The sequence below is a fragment of the Mobula birostris genome, chromosome 12 (assembly GCF_030028105.1).
Source record: "Mobula birostris isolate sMobBir1 chromosome 12, sMobBir1.hap1, whole genome shotgun sequence".
In the NCBI taxonomy this organism is placed as follows: Eukaryota; Metazoa; Chordata; class Chondrichthyes; order Myliobatiformes; family Myliobatidae; genus Mobula; species Mobula birostris.
Window position 1 is genome coordinate 72859210 of NC_092381.1, and position 19668 is coordinate 72878877.

General features: G+C 44.4%; 2 protein-coding genes across 4 annotated transcripts in view; both read left to right on the forward strand.

Annotated features, from left to right (window-relative positions):
* Positions 1–4590: 4590 nt before the first annotated feature.
* Positions 4591–6226, forward strand: LOC140206047 (dynein light chain Tctex-type protein 2B). Its single transcript, XM_072274116.1, has one exon. The coding sequence runs from the start codon at positions 4629–4631 to the stop codon at positions 5214–5216; it is 588 nt and encodes a 195-aa protein (XP_072130217.1). The 5' UTR covers positions 4591–4628; the 3' UTR covers positions 5217–6226.
* Positions 6227–6364: 138 nt separating this feature from the next.
* lrrc39 (leucine rich repeat containing 39) overlaps positions 6365–19668 on the forward strand; it is a 40848-nt gene continuing 27544 nt past the window's right edge. Inside the window, exons 1-6 of one of the 3 annotated variants that reach the window (XM_072274113.1) lie at positions 6374–6733; positions 8282–10278; positions 14687–14930; positions 15033–15165; positions 15477–15665; positions 15749–15854. In XM_072274113.1, coding sequence (XP_072130214.1) covers positions 15538–15665; positions 15749–15854 — 234 coding nt within the window. In that variant the 5' untranslated portion in view covers positions 6374–6733; positions 8282–10278; positions 14687–14930; positions 15033–15165; positions 15477–15537. Of the gene's footprint in view, positions 6734–8281; positions 10279–14686; positions 14931–15032; positions 15166–15374; positions 15406–15476; positions 15666–15748; positions 15855–19668 lie in introns of those variants that run through there. The other 2 variants (XM_072274115.1, XM_072274114.1) reach the window with 2 other exon arrangements.

Consider the following 19668-nt stretch of genomic DNA (forward strand, 5'->3'; position numbering starts at 1 on the left):
ATCCACATGATCAGTGCCTCTCATCATCTTGTACACCTCTATCAGGTCACCTCTCATCCTCCGTTGCTCCAAGGAGAAAAGGCTGAGTTCATTCAACCTGTTCTCATAAGGCATGCTCCCCAATCCAGGCAACATCCTTGTAAATCTCCTCTGCCTCCTTTTTATGGTTTCTACATTCTTCCTGTAGTGAGGCGACCAGAACTGAGCACAGTACTCCAAGTGGTGTCTGACCAGGATCCTATACAGCTGCAACATTACCTCTCGGCTCTTAAACTCAATCCCACGATTGATGAAGGCCAATGCACTGTATGCCTTCTTAACCACAGAGTCAACCTGTGCAGCAGCTTTAAGTGTCCTATGGACTAGGAACCTAAGATCCCTCTGATCCTCCACACTGCCAAGAGTATTGCCATTAATGCTGTATTCTGCCATCATATTTGACCTACCAAACTGAACCACCTCACGTTTGTCTGGGTTGAACTTCATCTGCTACTTCTCAGCCCAGTTTTGCATCCTATCAATGTCCCGCTGTAACCTCTGACAGCCCTCCACACTTTCCACAACACCCCCCACCTTTTGCATCATGAGCAAATTTACTAACCCATCCCTGCACTTCCTCATCCAGGTCATTTATAAAAATCACGAAGAGTAGGGTTCCCAGAACAGATCCCTGAGGCACACCATTGGTCACTGACCTCCATGCAGAATATGACCTGTCTACAACCACTATTTGCCTTCTGTGGGCAAGCCAGTTCTGGATCCACAAAGCAATGTCCCCTGGGACCCCATGCCGGCTTACTTTCTCAACAAGCCTTGCATGGGGTACCTCATCAAATGCCTTACTGAAATCCATATGTACTACATTTACGGCTCTACCTTCATCAATGTGCTTAGTCACATCCTTAAAAAATTTGATCAGGCTCATAAGGCACGACCTGCCTTTGACAAAGCCATGCTAACTATTCCTATTAATATTATGCCTCTCCAAATGTTCATGAATCCTGCCTCTCAGGATCTTCTCCATCAATTTACCAACCACTGCAGTAAGACTGATTGGTCTATAATTTCCTGGGCTATCTCTACTCCCCTTCTTGAATAAAGGAACCACATCCGCAACCCTCCAATACTCCAGAACCTCTCCCATCCTCATTGATGATGCAAGGATTGTTGCCAGAGGCTCAGCAATCTCCTCCCTCGCTTCCCACAGTAGCCTGGGGTACATCCTGTCCAGTCCTGGTGACTTATCCAATTTGATGCTTTTCAAAAGCTCCAGCACATCCTCTTCCTTAATATCTACATGCGCAAGCTTTTCACTCCACTGTAAGTCATCTGTACAATCGCCAAGATCCTTTTCTGTAGTGAAGACTAAAGCATTCATTAAGTACCTCCACTATTTCTTTGGGTTCCATGCACACTTTTCCACTGTCACACTTGATTGGTCCTATTCTCTCACATCTTATCCTCTTGCTCTTTACATACTTATAGAATGCCTTGGGGTTTTCCTTAATCCTGTCTGCCAAGGCCTTCTCGTGGCCCATTCTGGCTCTCCTAATTTCATTTTTAAGCTCCTTCCTGCTAGCTTTATAATCTTCTAGGTCTCTATTATTACCTAGTTTTTTTAACCTTTCATAAGATTTTCTTTTCTTATTGACTAGATTAAAAACAGCCTTTGCAGACCACTGTTCCTGTACTCTACCATACTTTCCCTGTCTCATTGGAACATAAGTACGCAGAACTCCATGCAAATATCTCCCGAACATTTGCCACATTTCTTCTGTACGTTTCCCTCAGAACATGTTTCCAATTTATGCTTCCAAGTTCCTGCCTGATAACCGCATATTTCCCTTTACACCAATTAAACATTTCCCTAACTTGTCTGTTCGTATCCCGCTCCAAAGCTATGGTAAAGGAGATAGAATTGTGGTCACTGTCTCCAAAATGCTCTCCCACTGGGATACCTGACACCTGACCAGGTTCATTTCCCAATACTGTACCAGATCAAGTGCAGCCTCTCCTCTTGTAGGCTCACCTACATATTGTGTCAGGGAACCTTCTTGAACACACCTAACGAATTCCACCCCATCTAAACCCCTCACTCTAGGGAAATGCCTATCAATATTTGGGAAATTAAAATCTCCCACCACAACAACCTTGTTATTAGTACTCCTTTCCAGAATCTGTCTCCCTATCTGCTCCTTGATGTCCCTGTTACTATTGGGTGGTCTATATAGAGAAAAAAACACCCAGAAAAGTTATTGACCCCTTTCTATTCCTAACTTCCGCTGACAGAGACTCCATAGACAACCCCTCCATAACTTCCTCCTTTTCTGCAGCCGTGACACTATCTCTGATCAACAGGGCCACACCCCCACCTCTTTTGCCTCCCTCCCTGTCCTTTCTGAAACTTCTAAAGCCTGGCACTTGAAGTAGCCATTCCTGTCGCTGCGCCATCCAAGTCTCTGTAATGGCCACAACATCATACTCCAAGTGCTAATCCACGCTCTAAGCTCATCCGCTTTGTTCATAATACTCATTGCATTAAAATAGACACATCTCAAACCATCAGTCTGAGTGTATCCCTTCTCTATCACCTGCCTATCCTCCCTTTCGCACTGACTCCAAGCTTTCTCTATTTGTGAGCTAACCGCCCCTTCCTCTGTCACTTCAGTTCGGTTCCCACCCCTCAGCAATTCTAGTTTAAACTCTCAACAATAGCCTTTGCAAACTCATCCGCCAGGATATTGGTCCCCTTGGGATTCAAGTGCAACCAGTCCTTTTTGTACAGGTCATTCCTGCCCCAGAAGAGGTCCCAATGATCCAGAAATCTGAATCCCTGCCCCTGCTCCAATCCCTCAGTCACGCATTTATCCTCCATCTCATTCTATTCCTATACTCACTATCACGTGGCACAGGCAGTAATCCCGAGATTACTATCTTTGAGATCCTGCTTCTCAACTTCCTTCCTAACTATCTGCAGTCTGTTTTCAGGACCTCCTCCCTTCTCCTACCTATGTCGTTAGTACTAATATGTATCTGGTTGTTCTCCTTCCCACTTCAGGATATCGTGGACGCGATCAGAAACATCCCGGACCCTGGCACCTGGGAGGTAAACTCCCATCCGAGTTTCTTTCCTGCATCCACAGAATCGCCTGTCTGACCCTTAACTATAGAGTCCCCTATCACTGCTGCCATCCTCTTCCTTTCCCTACCCTTCTGAGCCTCTGTGCCAGAGGCGCGGTCACCGTTGCTTCCCCCAGGTAGGCCGTCTCCCCCAACAGTACCCAAACAGGAGTACTTATTGTTCAGGGGGACAGCCACTGGGGTACTCTCTAGCATCTGCCTCTTGCCCTTCCCTTTCCTGACTGTTACCCACTTTTCTGTCGCCTGTGGCCCCAGTGTGACTACCTGCGTATAGCTCCTCTGTATCACCTCCTCAGTCTCCCTGACCAGACGAAGGTCATCGAGCTGCATCTCCAGTTCCCTAACGCGGTCTCTAAGGAGCTGCATCTCGACACACCTGGTGCAGATGTGGCTGTCCGGGAGGCTGGGAGTCTCCAGGATCTCCCACATCTGACACCGAGCACAGAAAACCGGCTTCACACACAGTCTGTCTGTATTCTACAAAGATAACCTACCTCGCCTCGACCCCTTATCACCTAAGCCCTGTTGAGCCAAAGCCTTCCTACTCTGTCTCCCTCTCCTCTACTCCGTCGCCCCCTCTATAGAGCCGTCTTCTTTTTAAACTCTTCCCGCTGTTCTCAGCGGCTGACCTCCACGCGCTTGTGCGGTCGTGCCCCGATCAAACCCGTGAAGAAATAACCGTCACCTTTTAAACTCTTCTCGCTGTTAAACATCACTGCAGATGTTAAATATAAAATCTACAGTGATGTGTTTAAAACAACAGTATCCTGCCAAGTATGGTAGTGAAGTTTGACGTCGTGGTAAAAGAAAACCAAAGGGACACTAATCGAAGAGGAATTAAATGTTTGAGAACACACAGCAGTACCGGAAACGTGATGTGAAAGAGGGGGGATTGGTTGGGGGGGAGGGAGGAAACTGTTCCTCGGTCTAGTCATCCAGGCTTCCAAACTAATGTATCTTCTCCCAGAAGATAGAAGGAACAGAAAGGAATGACCAGGGTAACAGGTACCTTTGATGGTACTGTCAGCCTTCCAGATACAACGCACTGTGATGATGGGAGAAGTGATGAGCCTGTGATTTGGACAGAGCTTGTCACTCTCTCTAAGTAATCAGATACATCTTGGGGGTCAAACGCTAGAGAGTGAATGTCAGAACAACGGGCCATTCTTTGAACTGTTTGCTGAGTGAGCGGCGGCCGGGCTGTTGGAAAGAAATACTGTAATTTACGGCTTTCAGACTGCTCCGATCAATTCCTATGAGTCGTGGTCTCTCAGACTGAATCCAAATGTTCCTCCTTCCTGAGTGAAGTCCCGGCTATTCCAGGAATGTGCACGAAGGTTGATCACACACGAGTGCCCAGATTGGGGCTCTGGAGAACTACAAAGGGTTAACTAATCCCTGTTTATATATATACATCGCGACAGGAATTTACACTGGCTCAGAAAGCGGACTGCCCAGTGGTGCCTCCTTATCTCTGCGGCGGTGCAATGGAAAGCTGCGGCTTCCGCGAGCCTGGACGACCGAAATGTATGAGTTTCCCGGGCTTCTGTCTTCCAAAAACCCGGAGTGCCCAGATTTCCAAAAGATGGGGTTCAGTTCTTGCGGGGAGCGAGATCGAACGACAGCAAACAAGACTCCCGAGTAAAAGGGAGAAGGAGAAGAAACGAGAGAAGGACCGTCAGCACTCGAAGCCCAGCACCGGCAGTACCAGGCTAGACCGTCCCACAGAGAACATCTACGTGCCCCGGCCGGCCAAAACCTTCTCAGCGCAAGAAGCGAGGGCCGCCATTCGCTCGGTTCTGGAGAGCAGACTGAACGGTGCCAAGTACGAGCCCAGGGGCTCGGCACTGGCGGCCGTGGAACTGGCCGAGTGTGTGAAGAAGGCGGTGAAAGCCTTGGGTTACGAGAGGTACAAGATCGTATGCTACCTGGTGCTTGGGGGGACACGAACTTCCGACCTATCATGTTCAAGCAGAGGGGTCTGGAGTCCAACCGTGGACACATACGCGGAATTTTGCTTCCAGAACGATTCGCTCTTCGCACTCTGTCTGGTGTTTGCTTTGTACCACGAATAATATTCCACAAACTCCTGTCAATCTATGGTACTGTACTCTGGTGAAATGGTAGGGAAGAAAATCTTACATCCGAATCCTGAAAAAAGGAACTTTTATGGACTTATTCATTCGACTTTCCCATGGTCGCCTGCAAGCTTGTAAAATTTAACAGCGAGAGACGCGTATTTGAATAGACACAGAGGGACTGTCATAGAAGCTGAAGATTGAATAGCAAAAGTGAAGCACCCAGCAACTAGGGGCGTTATCAAAGTCAACTCTAGTTTATTGTCATAGGGACAAGTACAGGTATGCACAGGTGCAAAGAGAAGTTGACTTGCAGCACCACCACAGGCACATAGCTTCAGATAAGCGGCAGTCACAAGAAAACCATAGATTATACACTACTTCTGCAGGGGGAAAACCATAGATTATACACTACTTTTGCGGGGGGAGGGGGAACCATAGATTATACACTACTTTTACAGGGGGGAAACGCGATTAGAACAAATAAAACGTTCAGTTAAGTGCAAAATGATCAGAGTGGTCTTAGTGTTATTAAACTAGAGGTGGTTAGCGTTTTCCCGGTTGTTTCAAGAACCGAGTGGTTGAAGCGATGTTGTTATTCTTGAACCTGTTGGAACTTCGGGCTTCCGCGCCTCCGGACCGATGGTAAAAGGTGGCACAGACCCATAAGGAGGGGCCTTTGACGATAGCTGTTGCCTGCTTAAGGCAGTGCCTACTTGTTGATGTACCGGGGGGGGGGGGGAGTGATGTGCCCGTGAATGCGCTGCTCTCTGTATCTTCTTTACATTCCCACGCATTCGAATGACCGTACAACATCAGGACGCAACCTGTCAGGATACGTTAAGTAGTGCATCTGCAGGAGTTTATCCGGGGCTCAGAAAGAAATCATAGTTACATCTTGCATTTATTATTTACGTAATTTAAATGTTTTTTTTACATTGAAGAGCTAAATTCACCCCAATATCTCACCACCTTTCAAGATTTACCTACAAAAAAAAATTATTCAAAAGCCAGCCTTGGTTTATATATAGTTTTCGTAAATTGTGTTGTATTTCATTAGTTTCCTGTAAATGTCTCCAAGAAAATGAATCTCAATATAGTAAATGGTGACGTACTTCGTTAATAAATTAACAAGTCTACTTTTGAATGCCTACACTGTATTAAGTATCCATGTGAATCGCGTGAGCGGTCTATGATTTGCGGTCTATATGATTTCCTCTTCAGATCTGCCCAACCCCACAGTCCCTCACTTCCGAACGGGCTTCTGCCCAGACGAATGTTGTTGCTTAGAAAGTAGCTACTGCCCCGAATCTCGTGCCGTCAACCGGGCAGGAAAATTGGCAAAAACGCTCTCTACGCTCCTTCTGTGACATCTCCAGCGTGTTCCGTGATCAAACGAAAACGGTGGAGGGCCTGTAGAACCCTCGGCGGCCTTCTGATTTACAGATGTTTCTTACTGAACAGTTTAAACTGAAACGGCAACTGGAGCGGCACAGTAGCATTTCACGTACCGGGTAGGTTGAATGGTCATTGTTAATTGTCCCGCGATTAAATCGGGAATTGTTGGGCGGCGTGACAGCGCTGTATCTCAATAATTAAAACAAAACTCCGGAACTTTTAAACAGGATAACTAATTAATGTTGCTTTGTCTCGAACCTGCTTAGTCATATGTTAGGGTGAGAATTCTCACATTAACGGCCAAATAAGCGATTATTTTGTTCATTTTTGTTCACTGATTATTCTGTACGTTATCTTCTTTACGTGTTCCTGTTTCGTCCTTCCACCAAGCACAGTGCATGTTGAAAGAAAGGGCATAATAATTAATGTGGGTCTTCCTAACTCAACCTCTTATATATCCTATTCCTTTCAAAAATGCATATGTTGCGCGTTGACTTGACAGGTGAATGGAGAAAAAATGTTTACAGACATGGGCCAAATGCAGGCAAATGGGACTAACTTGGATAGACATCTTGGTGTGCATGGACGAGTTGAGCTGAAGGACCTGGTTCCGCACTATGACTGATGTTGTTAGTTTTAATGAATAGTTTTTATTTAAAGAAGTTCTCATTATCAGGTTAATTACTGTAGTACTGACATTTCTTTAACTACAGAATTGACTTACATAGAACAGAAATTTACAGCATATTACAGGCCCTTTGACCCACAATGTTGTGCCGACCATGTAACCTACTCTAGAAATCGCCTAGAATTTCCCTAGTGCATAGCCCTCTGTTTTTCTAAGCTCCATGTACCTATCTAAGAGGTCTTAAAAGACCCTGTTATATCCACCTCTACCACAGCCACCTGCAGTGCATTCCATGCACCCACCACTCTGTGTGGAAAAACTTACCCCTGACATACCTTCAGTACCTATTTCCAAGCACCTTAAAACTATGCTCCTTGGGTTAGCCATTTCAGCCCTGGGAAAAAGCCACTGCCTATCCACACGATCAATGCCTCGCATCATCTTATACACCTCTATCAGGTCACTTCTTATCCTCCGTCGCTCCAAGGAGAAAAGGCCAAGTTCACTCAACCTATTCTCATAAGGCCTGCTCTCCAACCCAGGCAACATCCTTGTAAATTTCCTCTGCACTCTCTCTATAGTATCCACATCCTTCCTGTAGTGAGGTGATCAGAAATGAACATAGTACTCCAAGTGGGGTCTATCCAAGTTCCTATATAGCTGTAACATTACCTCAGGGTACTTGAACTCAATCCCACAGTAGATGGATGCCAACACACCACACACCACCTTAACAACACTGTCAACCTGTGCAGCAGCTTTGAGTGTCCTATGGACACGGACCCCAAGATCCCTCTGATCCTCCACACTGCCAAGAGTCTTACCATTAATATTATATTCTGTCTTCAAATTTAACCTATCAAAATGAACCACTTCGCACTTATCTGGGTTGAAGTCCATCTGCCACTTCTCAGCCCAGTTCTCATCCTATCGATGTCCCACTGTAACCTCTGACAACCCTCCAGACTATCCACAACACCCCCAGCCTTTGTGTCATCAGCAAACTTACTAACGCACCCTTCTATTTCTCATCCAGGTCATTTATAAAAATCACAAAGAGGAGGGGTCCCAGAACAGATCCCTGCAGAACACCACTGGTCACTGACCTCCATGCAGAATACGAATCATCTACAACTACCTTTTGCCTTCTGTGAACAAGCCAATTCTGGATCCACAAAACAAGGTCTCCTTGGATCCCATGCCTCCTTACTTTCTGAAGGAGCCATGGATGGGGCATCTTATCAAATGCCTTACTGAAATCCATATGTACCACATCCACAGCTGTACCTTCATCGATGTGTCTTGTTAAATCCTCAAAGAATTCAATCAGGCTCATAAGGCATGACCTACCCTTGACAAGGCCATGCTGACTATCCCGAATCAGATTATGTGATTTCCAGTATATAAACATTTTAATCTATATCACAAACAAGAGAAAATCTGCAGATCTGGAAACCCAAGCAACACACTCACAAAATGCTGGAGGAACTCAGTCCTGTCGAAACGAAACATCGACTGTATTTTTTTTCCATAGATACTGCCTAGCCTGCTGAGTTCCTGTAGCATTTTGTGTGTGTTATTTTAATCTATGTGCATTTATTAAGGGGAGAAATTTTACACATTAGTGAGCAATGTTACACGACATTTGTAGGATTCATAGAATATAGATTATAGAAATCTACAGCACATTACAGACCCTTTGGCCCACAATGTTGTGCGGACCATGTAACCTACTCCAGAGACTGCCTAGAATTTCCCTAGCATATAGCCCTCTATTTTTCAAAGTTCCATGTACCTATCTATGAGGCTCTTAAAAGACCCTATTGTATCCGCCTCCACCACAACCACCAGCAGTGCATTCCATGCACCAACCACTCTCTGTGTGAAAAACTTCCCTCTGACATTCCCCTTGTACCTACTTCCAAGCACCTTAAAGCTATGCCCTCTCTTTTTAGCCATTTCAGCCCCGGGAAAAAGCCTCTGGCTATCCACAGGATCAATGTCCCTCATCACCTTGTACACCTCAATCAGGTCACCTCTCATCCTCTGTCACTCCAAGGAGAAAAAGCCAAATACACTCAACCTACTCTCATAAGGTACACCCTCCAATCCAGGCAACATCCTTGTAATTCTCCTCTGCACTCTCTCTATGGGCTCCACATCCTTCCTGTAGTGAGGTGACCAAGTGGAGTCTGACCAAGGTCTTGTATAGCTGCAACATTTCCTCATGGCTCTTGAACTCAGTCCCACAGAGATCATTATGTAAATCAACAGTTAACATTGATTTAACATAAGCGCAAAGAAACTGGATGTAGATAAAACCCTATGCTGAACACATATGAAGTGGTGGGTGAATCAAGCATTCAACAGCAGACTAACTATTTAGTGGGAACATCGAGTTGGATACTTATTGATTACTAAATGTGATTGAAGCAACTAGTCTTCAATGCTTTATTCGTTGGACAATAACTCCCTCCTTGCACACTGAATCCTATAGGTAGGCAAAATTAGTAAAATCAGATAAATTTGAGATTGAATCTGGCCTTTCTACTTTAGATACTTACTGTTTGTTATTAAGTTCTCTAAATAAATCATTCCTAAATAAACTTGCAATCTTTCCTATTCCATTTCCCATATTAGCTCACGGTGTAGATGTTAAATTGTTATGTAACGGAGTGACGCACAGTTAACTTGCCAGCTACTGACTTCGAAATTAGTTTGTTGATTCAAGGTGAGCATAGGCAAAGTAGCTGGATGCTGAGCTAGAAATGTATTTGGAGGAGGTGGAAATGGAAGGGTATCTGCTGCCTCTTATGTCACCTTCTGGAGTTTGATATCCTTTGCTTAAAAATCGTAGAAACTAAGTAAAGGCAAACCGCAGCAAAATGAAGAAAAGATCCACTATCACCTTCCTAAAGAAAACTAGGAATGTGTATATAAACTCTGACCTCGCAGACTCTGCCTTCTCACTAAGAACTACAGTATTTTAAAAAAAAGATACCTATGATGTGGGACATCATCAAGATTTACCAGGTGAGGTATGAGAGCTTAAATGCCTCTAAACTATGAGTTTGAAGAGAGACTGAATGGTGCAACACACATACACTCTGTGGCCACTTTATTAGGTACATGTGTTTATTAATGCAAGTATCTAATCAATCATTTGTGTGGCAGCAACTCAGTACATAAAAGCATGCAGACATGGTCAAGAGGTTCAGTTGTTATTGACACCAAAAATCAGAATGGGTAAGAACTATGACCTAAGTGACTTTCACATGAATTGACTGTTGGTGCCAGACAGGGGTGGTTTACACATACCATTTAATAAGTACTGCTCAGTAAGAAGTATACAGTTTTGGATACTGTTGTGGAGGATGACCTCCCAGGGGAATACCACGGAGACCAGGTTACTGGCACTGAGCATAGGTCTCTGGTGCAGAAGAGAATGAGGTAGAAGAAGGGAGCGGTAGTGATGGGGGACTCAAGAGTCAGAGGAACAAACAAGAGATTCTGTGGACATGAATGAGACACCCAGATGGTATGTTGCCTCCCAGGTGCATTTTGAAGAGGGAGAGAGAGTTTCCAGATGTCTTGGTACATACTGGTACCAATAACATAGGAAGGAAAAGCAGTGAGGTCCGGAAGAGTGAATTTAGAGGGCTATATAGAAAGCTCGGCCAGGGCCGTGGTCGAGTGGTCGGCGACTTGGGCCGGCTCCCCCACCGGACTTAGTCTGGTGAGGAGGGTGTGAGGCCACCCAGCAGGACTAAAAAGAAACAAGACCTGACAAAGGGTGGATGAGCTCCTTGTGAGCCAACGGCCATCTTCCGTGGAAGAGATTGAAGCCTCACCACATATCTACGAATCGTATGCTGTGCACCTAGTTAGAAGAGATATGATGAACTTGGGCGCTGCACCGTGTGCCTGGACCTGCCCAAGGCCTCCGCCTAAGGAAGGGCCGAGCTTGAAGAAGCGGCCGCGGTTGGAGGCCGACATGGCCCCAGGCTCGAGTTCGGCAGGGGTGGCGGCGGGCGGTGCCAAGGCAGCCAGCGAGAACAAGCTAGAGGAGACGCTGTACTCGGTGCTCAAGATCGAAGAAGATGGATGTGCATAGCCACCAACCCCGGATTCGGGACGGCACCCACTGACCGATAGAAAGCTGAGAAGCAGGACCTCCAGGGTAGTAATTTCTGGATTGCTACTTGTGCCATGCATAATGAGGGTAGAAACAGGATAATCTGGCAGATAAATGTGTAGCTGAGAAGCTGGTGCAGGGGGCAGGGCTTCAGGTTCTTTGATCATTGGGATTTCTTTTGGGGAGGTATGACTTGTACAAAAGAGGTGGGTTGCACCTGGACCAATATTCTTGTGGTCAGGCTTGTTAGGGCTGTTGGGAAGGGTTTAAACTAATTTGGCAGGGGAGTGGGAACCGGAGTGAAGGGAGTCAGGATAGGATGGATGGTAAAAAAGCAAAGATAGCATGTAGTCTGACTGTCAGGAAGGACAGGCAGATGATAGGACAAAGTTGCAGCCAGCAGGGTGAATATCAGTGCATTAGGGATGCAGAATCAAAAAAGGTAGCAAATATAGTACTCAAAGTGTTAAATCTCAATGCACGGAGTATAAGAAATAATCTTGTTGCACTACTAGATATTGTCAAGTATGATGTGTGGCCACCACTGAATCAAGGATGGTTGTAAATGGGATCTGAATGTCCAAGGTTGTATCAGAGGAATATGAATGTAGGCAGAGGGGTTTGTGTGGCTCTGCTGGTAAAGAATGGCATCAAATCAGTACAAAGATGTGACATAGGATTCGAAGATGTTGAATCCTTGTGCACTGAGTTAAGAAACTGCAAGGGTAAAAAGATCCTGATGGCAGATATACAGACCTCCCAACAGTAGCTGGGATGCGGACCACAAATTACAATAGGAAATAGAAAAGGCGTGTCAAAAGGGCAATGCTATGATAGTTGGGAAATTTTAACGTGCAAGTCGATTGGGAAAATCAGGTTGGTAATGTATGTCAGGAGAGTGAGTTTGTAGAATGCCGAGGAGATGGCTTTTTAGAGCAATTTGTCATTGATCCTACCAGGGGATCAGTTATACTGGATTGGGTCTTACGTAAAGAATAGGTGGTGATTAGGGAGCTTAAGGTAAAAGAACCCTTAGGAGGCAGTGATCACAATATGATTGACTTCAACTTGAAATTTGATAGGGAGAAAGTAAAGTCTGATGTAGCAGTATTTCAGTGGAGTGAAGGAAATTACAGTGGTATGAGAGAGGAGTTGGCCAAGGTAAATTGGAAGGAGATGCTGGCAGGGATGACAGCAAAGCAGAAATGGTATGAGTTTCTGGGAAAAATGAGGAAGGTGCAGGATAGATGTATTCCAAAAATGAAGGAATACTCAAATGGCAAAATAGTACAACCATGGCTGACAAAAGAAGTCAAAACTAATGTAAAAGCAAAAGAGAGATCATACAATAATGCAAAAATTAGCAGGAAGCAAGAGAATTGGGTAGCTTTTAAAAACCTACAGAGAGCAACTAGAAGAATCATTAAGAGGGAAATGATGAAATAGGAAAGCATGGCAGCAAACAATATCAAAGTGGATAGTAAAAGCTTTCTCAAGTATGTAAAAAATAAAGGAGAAATGAGAGTCGATATAGGAAGTTAGGAAATGAGGCTGGAGAAATAATAACTGGGGACAAGGAGATGAGAAATTCACTAAATGAGTATTTTGCATCGGTCTTCACAGTGGAAGACACTACTAGTGTGCCAGATGTTGAAGGGTGTGAGGGAAGAGAAGTGGGTGCAGTTACTATTACAAGGGAGAAGGTGCTCAAAATGCTGAAAGACCGAAAGGTACATTAGTCAACCAGACCAGATGACTGAACCCCAGGGTTCTGAAAGAAGTAGCAGTAGATATTATGGAGGCATTAGTATTAATCTTTCAAATATCATTGGATTCTGGCACAGTGCCAGAGGACTAGAAAATTGCAAATGTCACTCCACTCTTTAAGAAAGGAGGAAGGCAGCAGAAAGGAAATTATAGACCAATTAGCCTGACCTCAGTGGTTGGGAAGATGCTGGAGTCAGTTGTTAAGGATGACGTTATGGAGAACTTGGTGACACAGGACAAGATAGGACAAAGTCAGCATGGCCTCCTTAAGGGAATATCTTGCCTGACAAACCTATTAATCTTTGAGGAGGTTACAAGTAGGATAGACAAAGGGGATGCAGTGGATGTTGTATATTTGGACTTTCAGAAGGCCTTGGACAAGGTGCCACACGTGAGGCTGCTTACCAAATTAAGAGCCCATGGTATTACAGGAAAGTTACTGGCATGGTTAGAGCATTGGTTGATTGGTAGGAGGCAGTGAGTGGGAATAAAAGGATCCGTGTCTGGTTGGCTGCCAGTGACTAGTGGTGTTCTACAGGGGTCAGTGTTGGGACTGCTGTATATCAACGATTTAGATAATAGAATAGATGGCTTTGTTGCCAAGTTTGCATATGATATGAAGATTGGTGGAGAGGTAGGCAGTGTTAAGGAAACAGGAAGGCTGCAGAAGGATTTAGACAGATTAGGAGAATGGACAAGGAAGTGGCAAATGAAATACAACATTGGAAAATGCATGTTCATGCACTTTGGTAGCAGAAATAAATGTGCAGACTATCTTCCACATGGAGAGAAAATCCAAAAATCTGAGATGCAAAGGGACTTGGGAGTCCTTGTACCTAACACCCTAAAGGTTGCAGGTTGAGTTGGTGGTTAAGAAGACAAATGCAATGTTAGTATTTATTTCAAGAGGTCCAGAATACAAAAGCAGGGATGTGAAGCTGAGGCTTTATAAGGCACTGGTGAGGCCTCACCTTGAGTATTGTAAACATTTTTGGGCTCCATATCTAAGGAAAGAGGTGCTGGCATTGGAGAGGGTTCAGAGGAGGTTCACAAGCATGATTCCGGGAATGAAAAGGTTACATAAGAGGATCGTTTGATGGGTCTGAGGCTGCACTTGCCGGAATTTAGAAGGGTGAGGGGGATCTCATTGAAGCCTTTCAAATGCTGGAAGGCCTAGACAGAGTAGATGTGGGAAGGATGTTTCCCATAGCGAGGGAGTCTAGGACAAGAGGGCATAGCCTCATAATATAGTGTCGTCCATTTAAAACAGAGATGCGGAGAAGTTTCTTTAGCCAGAGAGTGGTGAATTTGTTACCACAGGCAGCTGTGGAGGCCAGGTCATTGGGTGTATTTAAAGCAGAGGTTGATAGATTCTTGAATGGGCACGGCATCAAAGGCTACGGGGAGAAGGCCGGGAGCAGGGCTGAGGAGGGGAAAATGGATCAGCCTTGAGTGTATGGCGGAGCAGACTCGACGGGCCAAGTGGCCTAATTCTGCTCCTATGACTTATGAGCATCTCAGAAACTGCTAATTTTCCAGGTTTTTCCACGGACAGCAGTCTAGATTTTTTTTTAAAAGAACGGTGAGTGGTGGGAAACAAAAAAAATCCAACGAGCGGCAATCCAATGAGACAGGTCGGAGGAGAATGGCCAGACTATTTCAAACTGACTGAAAGGCGGCAGCAACTCAGATAACCACCCTTTACAACAATGGTGTGCAGAGGAGCATCTCGGAACGCACACGTCGAACCTTGAACCAACAGTAGAAGACCACGAACCAGGAGGTACCCAATAAAGTGGCAACTGAGTGTATACATGTTCACAATAAAACAAAATTAGTCATCGACATTCAGTAACCAAAATGTCGGTTCTAATGTCAATCCTAGGTCCCGGGCGCTGGGCCAGCTGGTCGTCTCTTTATTTGTGTCGTGGGTTAAATTTAGACCAGCATCACATTTCGCCCTTGGATTACCATGTGGAGCTATTCTAATGCGGAGCAACCGGTTGACCGAAGAACGGGTAGGGTTTGAGATTTAATTCCATTGTCTGACTGAGATGGTTTCGGGCTTTTATTTCAAGTGCACTCCGTTCCGAAGCAAAATAAAATACAACACGAGCGCTCCCGCACAATTAGTTAAACAGCAGCAGCAGAAGAAAACCAATTTAATGTAGATAACAGCTGGGACCATAGTGAACCAGCCAGCTTCAGTGCACGATCGGGGCTGGGGGAATGAGATCAGCAGATCCCACTTTGGGTGGGTGAGTGTGTTTTGGGAAGGAGGCGTTCCCGCGGCCCTCTCTCGGGGTGTTAATATTTGTTTTACCCGCAGTCTCTCACGGCGCTGAGATCCACCGGGACCATGCGATGACCCTCGGGATCTGCCTCACACCATGAAAGCGTTGGCGGTCTGCGCCGGCACGGTTGGTAGTGTCAAAGCACTTTGGGAAGGAAGGATTCAGCAATTCAAAGAAGACCGAGAGAGAGAAAAGGAGTGGTCCAGAAGGAAGGGGCTGAAGGGGTGAGTGCAGGTAGCGGTTAAACCTGCGCAAGGTTAAAACCGATTCTCTTGTGACGGTTTATAACCATTTCACCTCTGCGCAGGGTAACGGTGGTATGGCAGGAGCGAATAAATCTGGCCAGGTTGAAAGAGAAAGTGATCACAACAGAGGGAAGGGTTGTGCTGAAGATTGAGAACGAAGCGTGGAAGGTCAGTGACTCCTAAAGTCACGGGAGGTGAGGACATGAAGGATGGGGAATGGAGGTGGGCTGGGCGTTTCGGGCAGGAACTAGATGGGCCGAATGTTTCGTGTCTATGCAGCTTGTCCAGTGCATTTTGACAAAAGTCTCAGTAATAAGTGTTAGTGAAACCCAGCGTACCTGCACCACGTTGACACAGTAAGTAAACACAAGAAAGACTGCATTTCAATTGGCCTGAAGGCTCCCTGGAAACTTTGAAATCAGGAACCCAAAACAAACGCGGGTTATTTCTCATGTCCTAGTAACGTAAATACAGGATGTTCATTTTAATGGTTTAATGATAATTAATTCCCCTGATCCTTTGGGTGTGATTATTTAGCATAAAATACAGAAGCCCACACATCAGGAGGAAAGCTTTCCCGTTAAAGAAAATGTGGGATAATTAGCTTTAACGTAAAATTAAAACATTATTTTAAATTATTCTTTATAATCAGAAACTTTGTTTGGGACAAACTTCGTTTCTATATGGTCTGGGAAGTCAGTCTTTTTCATTTGGTCATCCCATTTCTTTTCCCTTGGATAGATTGGGCAAGGCAATAATTCAGGTGGCTGTGGATTAGATATACACAGTGCTTGCTCAACCTCAGTTGTTGATAGATCGCCAAGTTGTTAACGCTACGGATCTTCCCTAGTTATGCTGTGGGTTTTGTAAAGGAAGTGAGCTGGTGGTCTAGGTTTCACTGGATTTTCCTGTGGGTTAATCAGGACTTTATAGAGAAGAAGTGGATTTACCACTACTTGCAAACTAATCTCAAGACGTTATAATTATTGAACATCTAGTGAGTTAGAATGCCACAGGCAATGTTGGCTCATCAGATTCTGTGCAGAATCTCAGCGTCTTTAATTTTCCCTCTGGTAGGGATGGTATGTTCCACATTTTCCAGATTCCTGTTGTTTAATCAGTAATTTGTTTGCTTAGTTTGTTGGTTACTCAACATGAATGAGATGGATTTGTTTTGCCCATGTTCGGGTTTGTCTGTAAACTTGTGTGAGATTAACTCGTACATCCTCCTATGGGTTTTTAATAATGATATCTGTGCACAGGAATTTGTCTGTTACCTTTAACACTATATCCTCCTCAGCAGGGGGTGAGTGATACTGAACGGGTTACTGTCAGTTTGATATTGGATACTGATGATACATGGCAGACTGCATTGGGTTGGCATTCTCATTGCTACTGGGAAAATGGTGAACGCTACCCTGTTTTATGCCCTTTCAGAATGTAAAGTGCTCTCTGCTAGCGGTGCTATACAGAATGAAGGAATCCCACAGGAGTCTTTTGATTAACAGTCAAAGCTCAATGAAGGCAACATACAGTTCAAGGTGGTGTTGTTGATGCCTTTCCTGGATTAGACCTCCTGTGGCTGGTGTTTTGCAGCAGTCTTATTAAACTTCAGACATTTGCAGAAGTCATGTACCTAGTAGCCTGTGATAATCTGAAGCCACACTGGTTATTTTAGAACTTGACTGTCTTCCAAGTGATGGAGAGGAAAGCAATGTCTTAACGAGGAAATTTGCAGATGCTGGAATTTCAAGCAACACACGTAAAAGTTGCTGGTGAACGCAGCAGGCCAGGCAGCATCTCCAAGAAGAGGTACAGTCGACGTTTCGGGGTCTTGGCCTGAAATGTCGACTGTACCTCTTCCTAGAGATGCTGCCTGGCCTGCTGCGTTCACCAGCAACTTTTATGTGTGTTGCAAAGCAATGTCTTGGTGGCTTCCATAATTGAACTGGTGACATTTTTTTCAAGGCGATAAGGTGATAAAGGTATTGCTGTCATATTAGTCAGTGAGGAATTCTTCAATATGTGAGAGTTTTGAGGAATAACTGTCAGACTCTGCGTTTCTGTCTCCCACTGTCAACGGTCCACTCAGCACTTCATCAGGACCTGTGCATTTCTATTCTTCATTTGTTAATTTTAATTGGACCTCTTCAGCTTTTGGAGGATTGGTGAGAATTTGCTTGACTTTATTATGAGGGACAGGGTCAGCAGTGCCATCAGTCAGTTGTTTTTTTGATTTTAGGAGCTTCTTGTAGTGTTTGTTCAGCATTGCTTGAGAGATTCATGATCAGGAGGGCACATTCATCAGTATGGTCACAAACCGGAACATGCAATCACAGACCAATTATCTTATTTGTTCCGTATGCTGTATGTATATATTTTTAAAGAAACAAGAAAATCTTAGGATTAAGGACCAGCTGTCCAATTACAATCCAGTAATTGCCACACAAATGGCTTTATCATAACAAAAACTACTTGTATTAAATACCAATTTAAGTGAAATTAAATACTTCATGTTGTATCAAAGTTATTTAATTCATCAACCACACATATTATAGAATGTGTGTGTGTGGGGGTGGGGAATTAGGTTTATAAAGGTCATAGAACCTCACAAGGATGGAGGAAACATGCCTTTCAAGTCAACTCAAACACAAGAGTTTATGGGCACCATTCCATATTAATCCCATTTCCCATTATTTAGTCCATAGCCTTCTATGCCTTGACAATTCAAGTGTTCATCTAGACATCTAAATTTTGTTGAAAACTCAGCTTTAGACAGTTGCCACTCTCTGGGTGCAGAAGATCCCTCTCTTATACCCTCAATATCTTCTCCTTTATTAAATCTATGTCTTTTAATTTTATCTGGCTTTTGATAAGAAGGAAAAGATTCCTGTCTATACTTGTCAATATTATATATACATCAATCATTTCTCTTCTTAATCCCCCCTGTTTTGGGGAGAACAGATAAGGCTTCTCCAGTGTCTCCTCATAACTACAACACTCCATCCCAGCCAGCGTCCTGGTGAATCTCCTTTGCAGCATCTCTAGTGCCACCACATCTTTCCTGTGGCACGGTGACCAGAAATTCATGCTGTAGTTCGCTGAGATCCGACCAAGGTTTCATAAAGTTGGGGTATAACTTTCCTGCCTCTGTATTAAATTTCCCAGCTAATGAAGGCCAATATTTCATATGCCTTCCTAAGTACATTGTCTACCCGTGTTACCACTTGAAAGCATCTGAAGACTTGTACTTCAAATTCCTTCTGTTCCTCAATACACCCTAACATCCTGCCATTGATGATGTATATCCTAACCTTCTTAGTATTCCCAAAATACATGACCTCATTTTTCTGGATCAATTTCCATCAGCCATTTTCAGCAAATTGTAGGTAACTCTTTGTGCACCTTCCATGCTGTCAATAATCCCGTCAATCTTCATGCTATCCACAAACTTACAGATTGTGCCTTCCACATCCACGTCCAAGTCATTTAGGTATGTTACGAACAGCAAGGGCCTGAGTACTGATCCTTATGGAACACCACCACTCATAGGCTCCGATCATCAACACAATCCTCTGCCTTCACCCCGTATCTCCCATTGACAAACCCATTTTGGATACAGTCAACAACTTTCCGGGGGTCTCATGGTCCCTTACCATTTGAACCAGTATCCCATATGGGACTCTGGCAAAGGCCTTGCTTAAGTCCATGTAATTCACATCCACTGCTCTTCCCTTATTGGTGCACATTATTATTTCTTTTGAAGATTTTGATTAAATTGGTTTGATTGGATCTGCCCTTGATGTTGTATTAGGAATTGGTTTATTATTGTCATATGAATTGAGATATAGCAGAAAAACCTTGCTTTGCATGCCGTTCATACAGATTATTTCAAATCATAAGTATATTGAGGTAGTACAAAGGGAAGAGCAACAAAATGCAGAATATGTTACAGTCGCAGGAGATGCAATGCAGGTAGACA

Bases quoted from the DNA above. Each gene is read 5' to 3' on its own strand.
- LOC140206047 (XM_072274116.1), top strand. From the start codon at position 4,629: ATGGAAAGCTGCGGCTTCCGCGAGCCTGGACGACCGAAATGTATGAGT.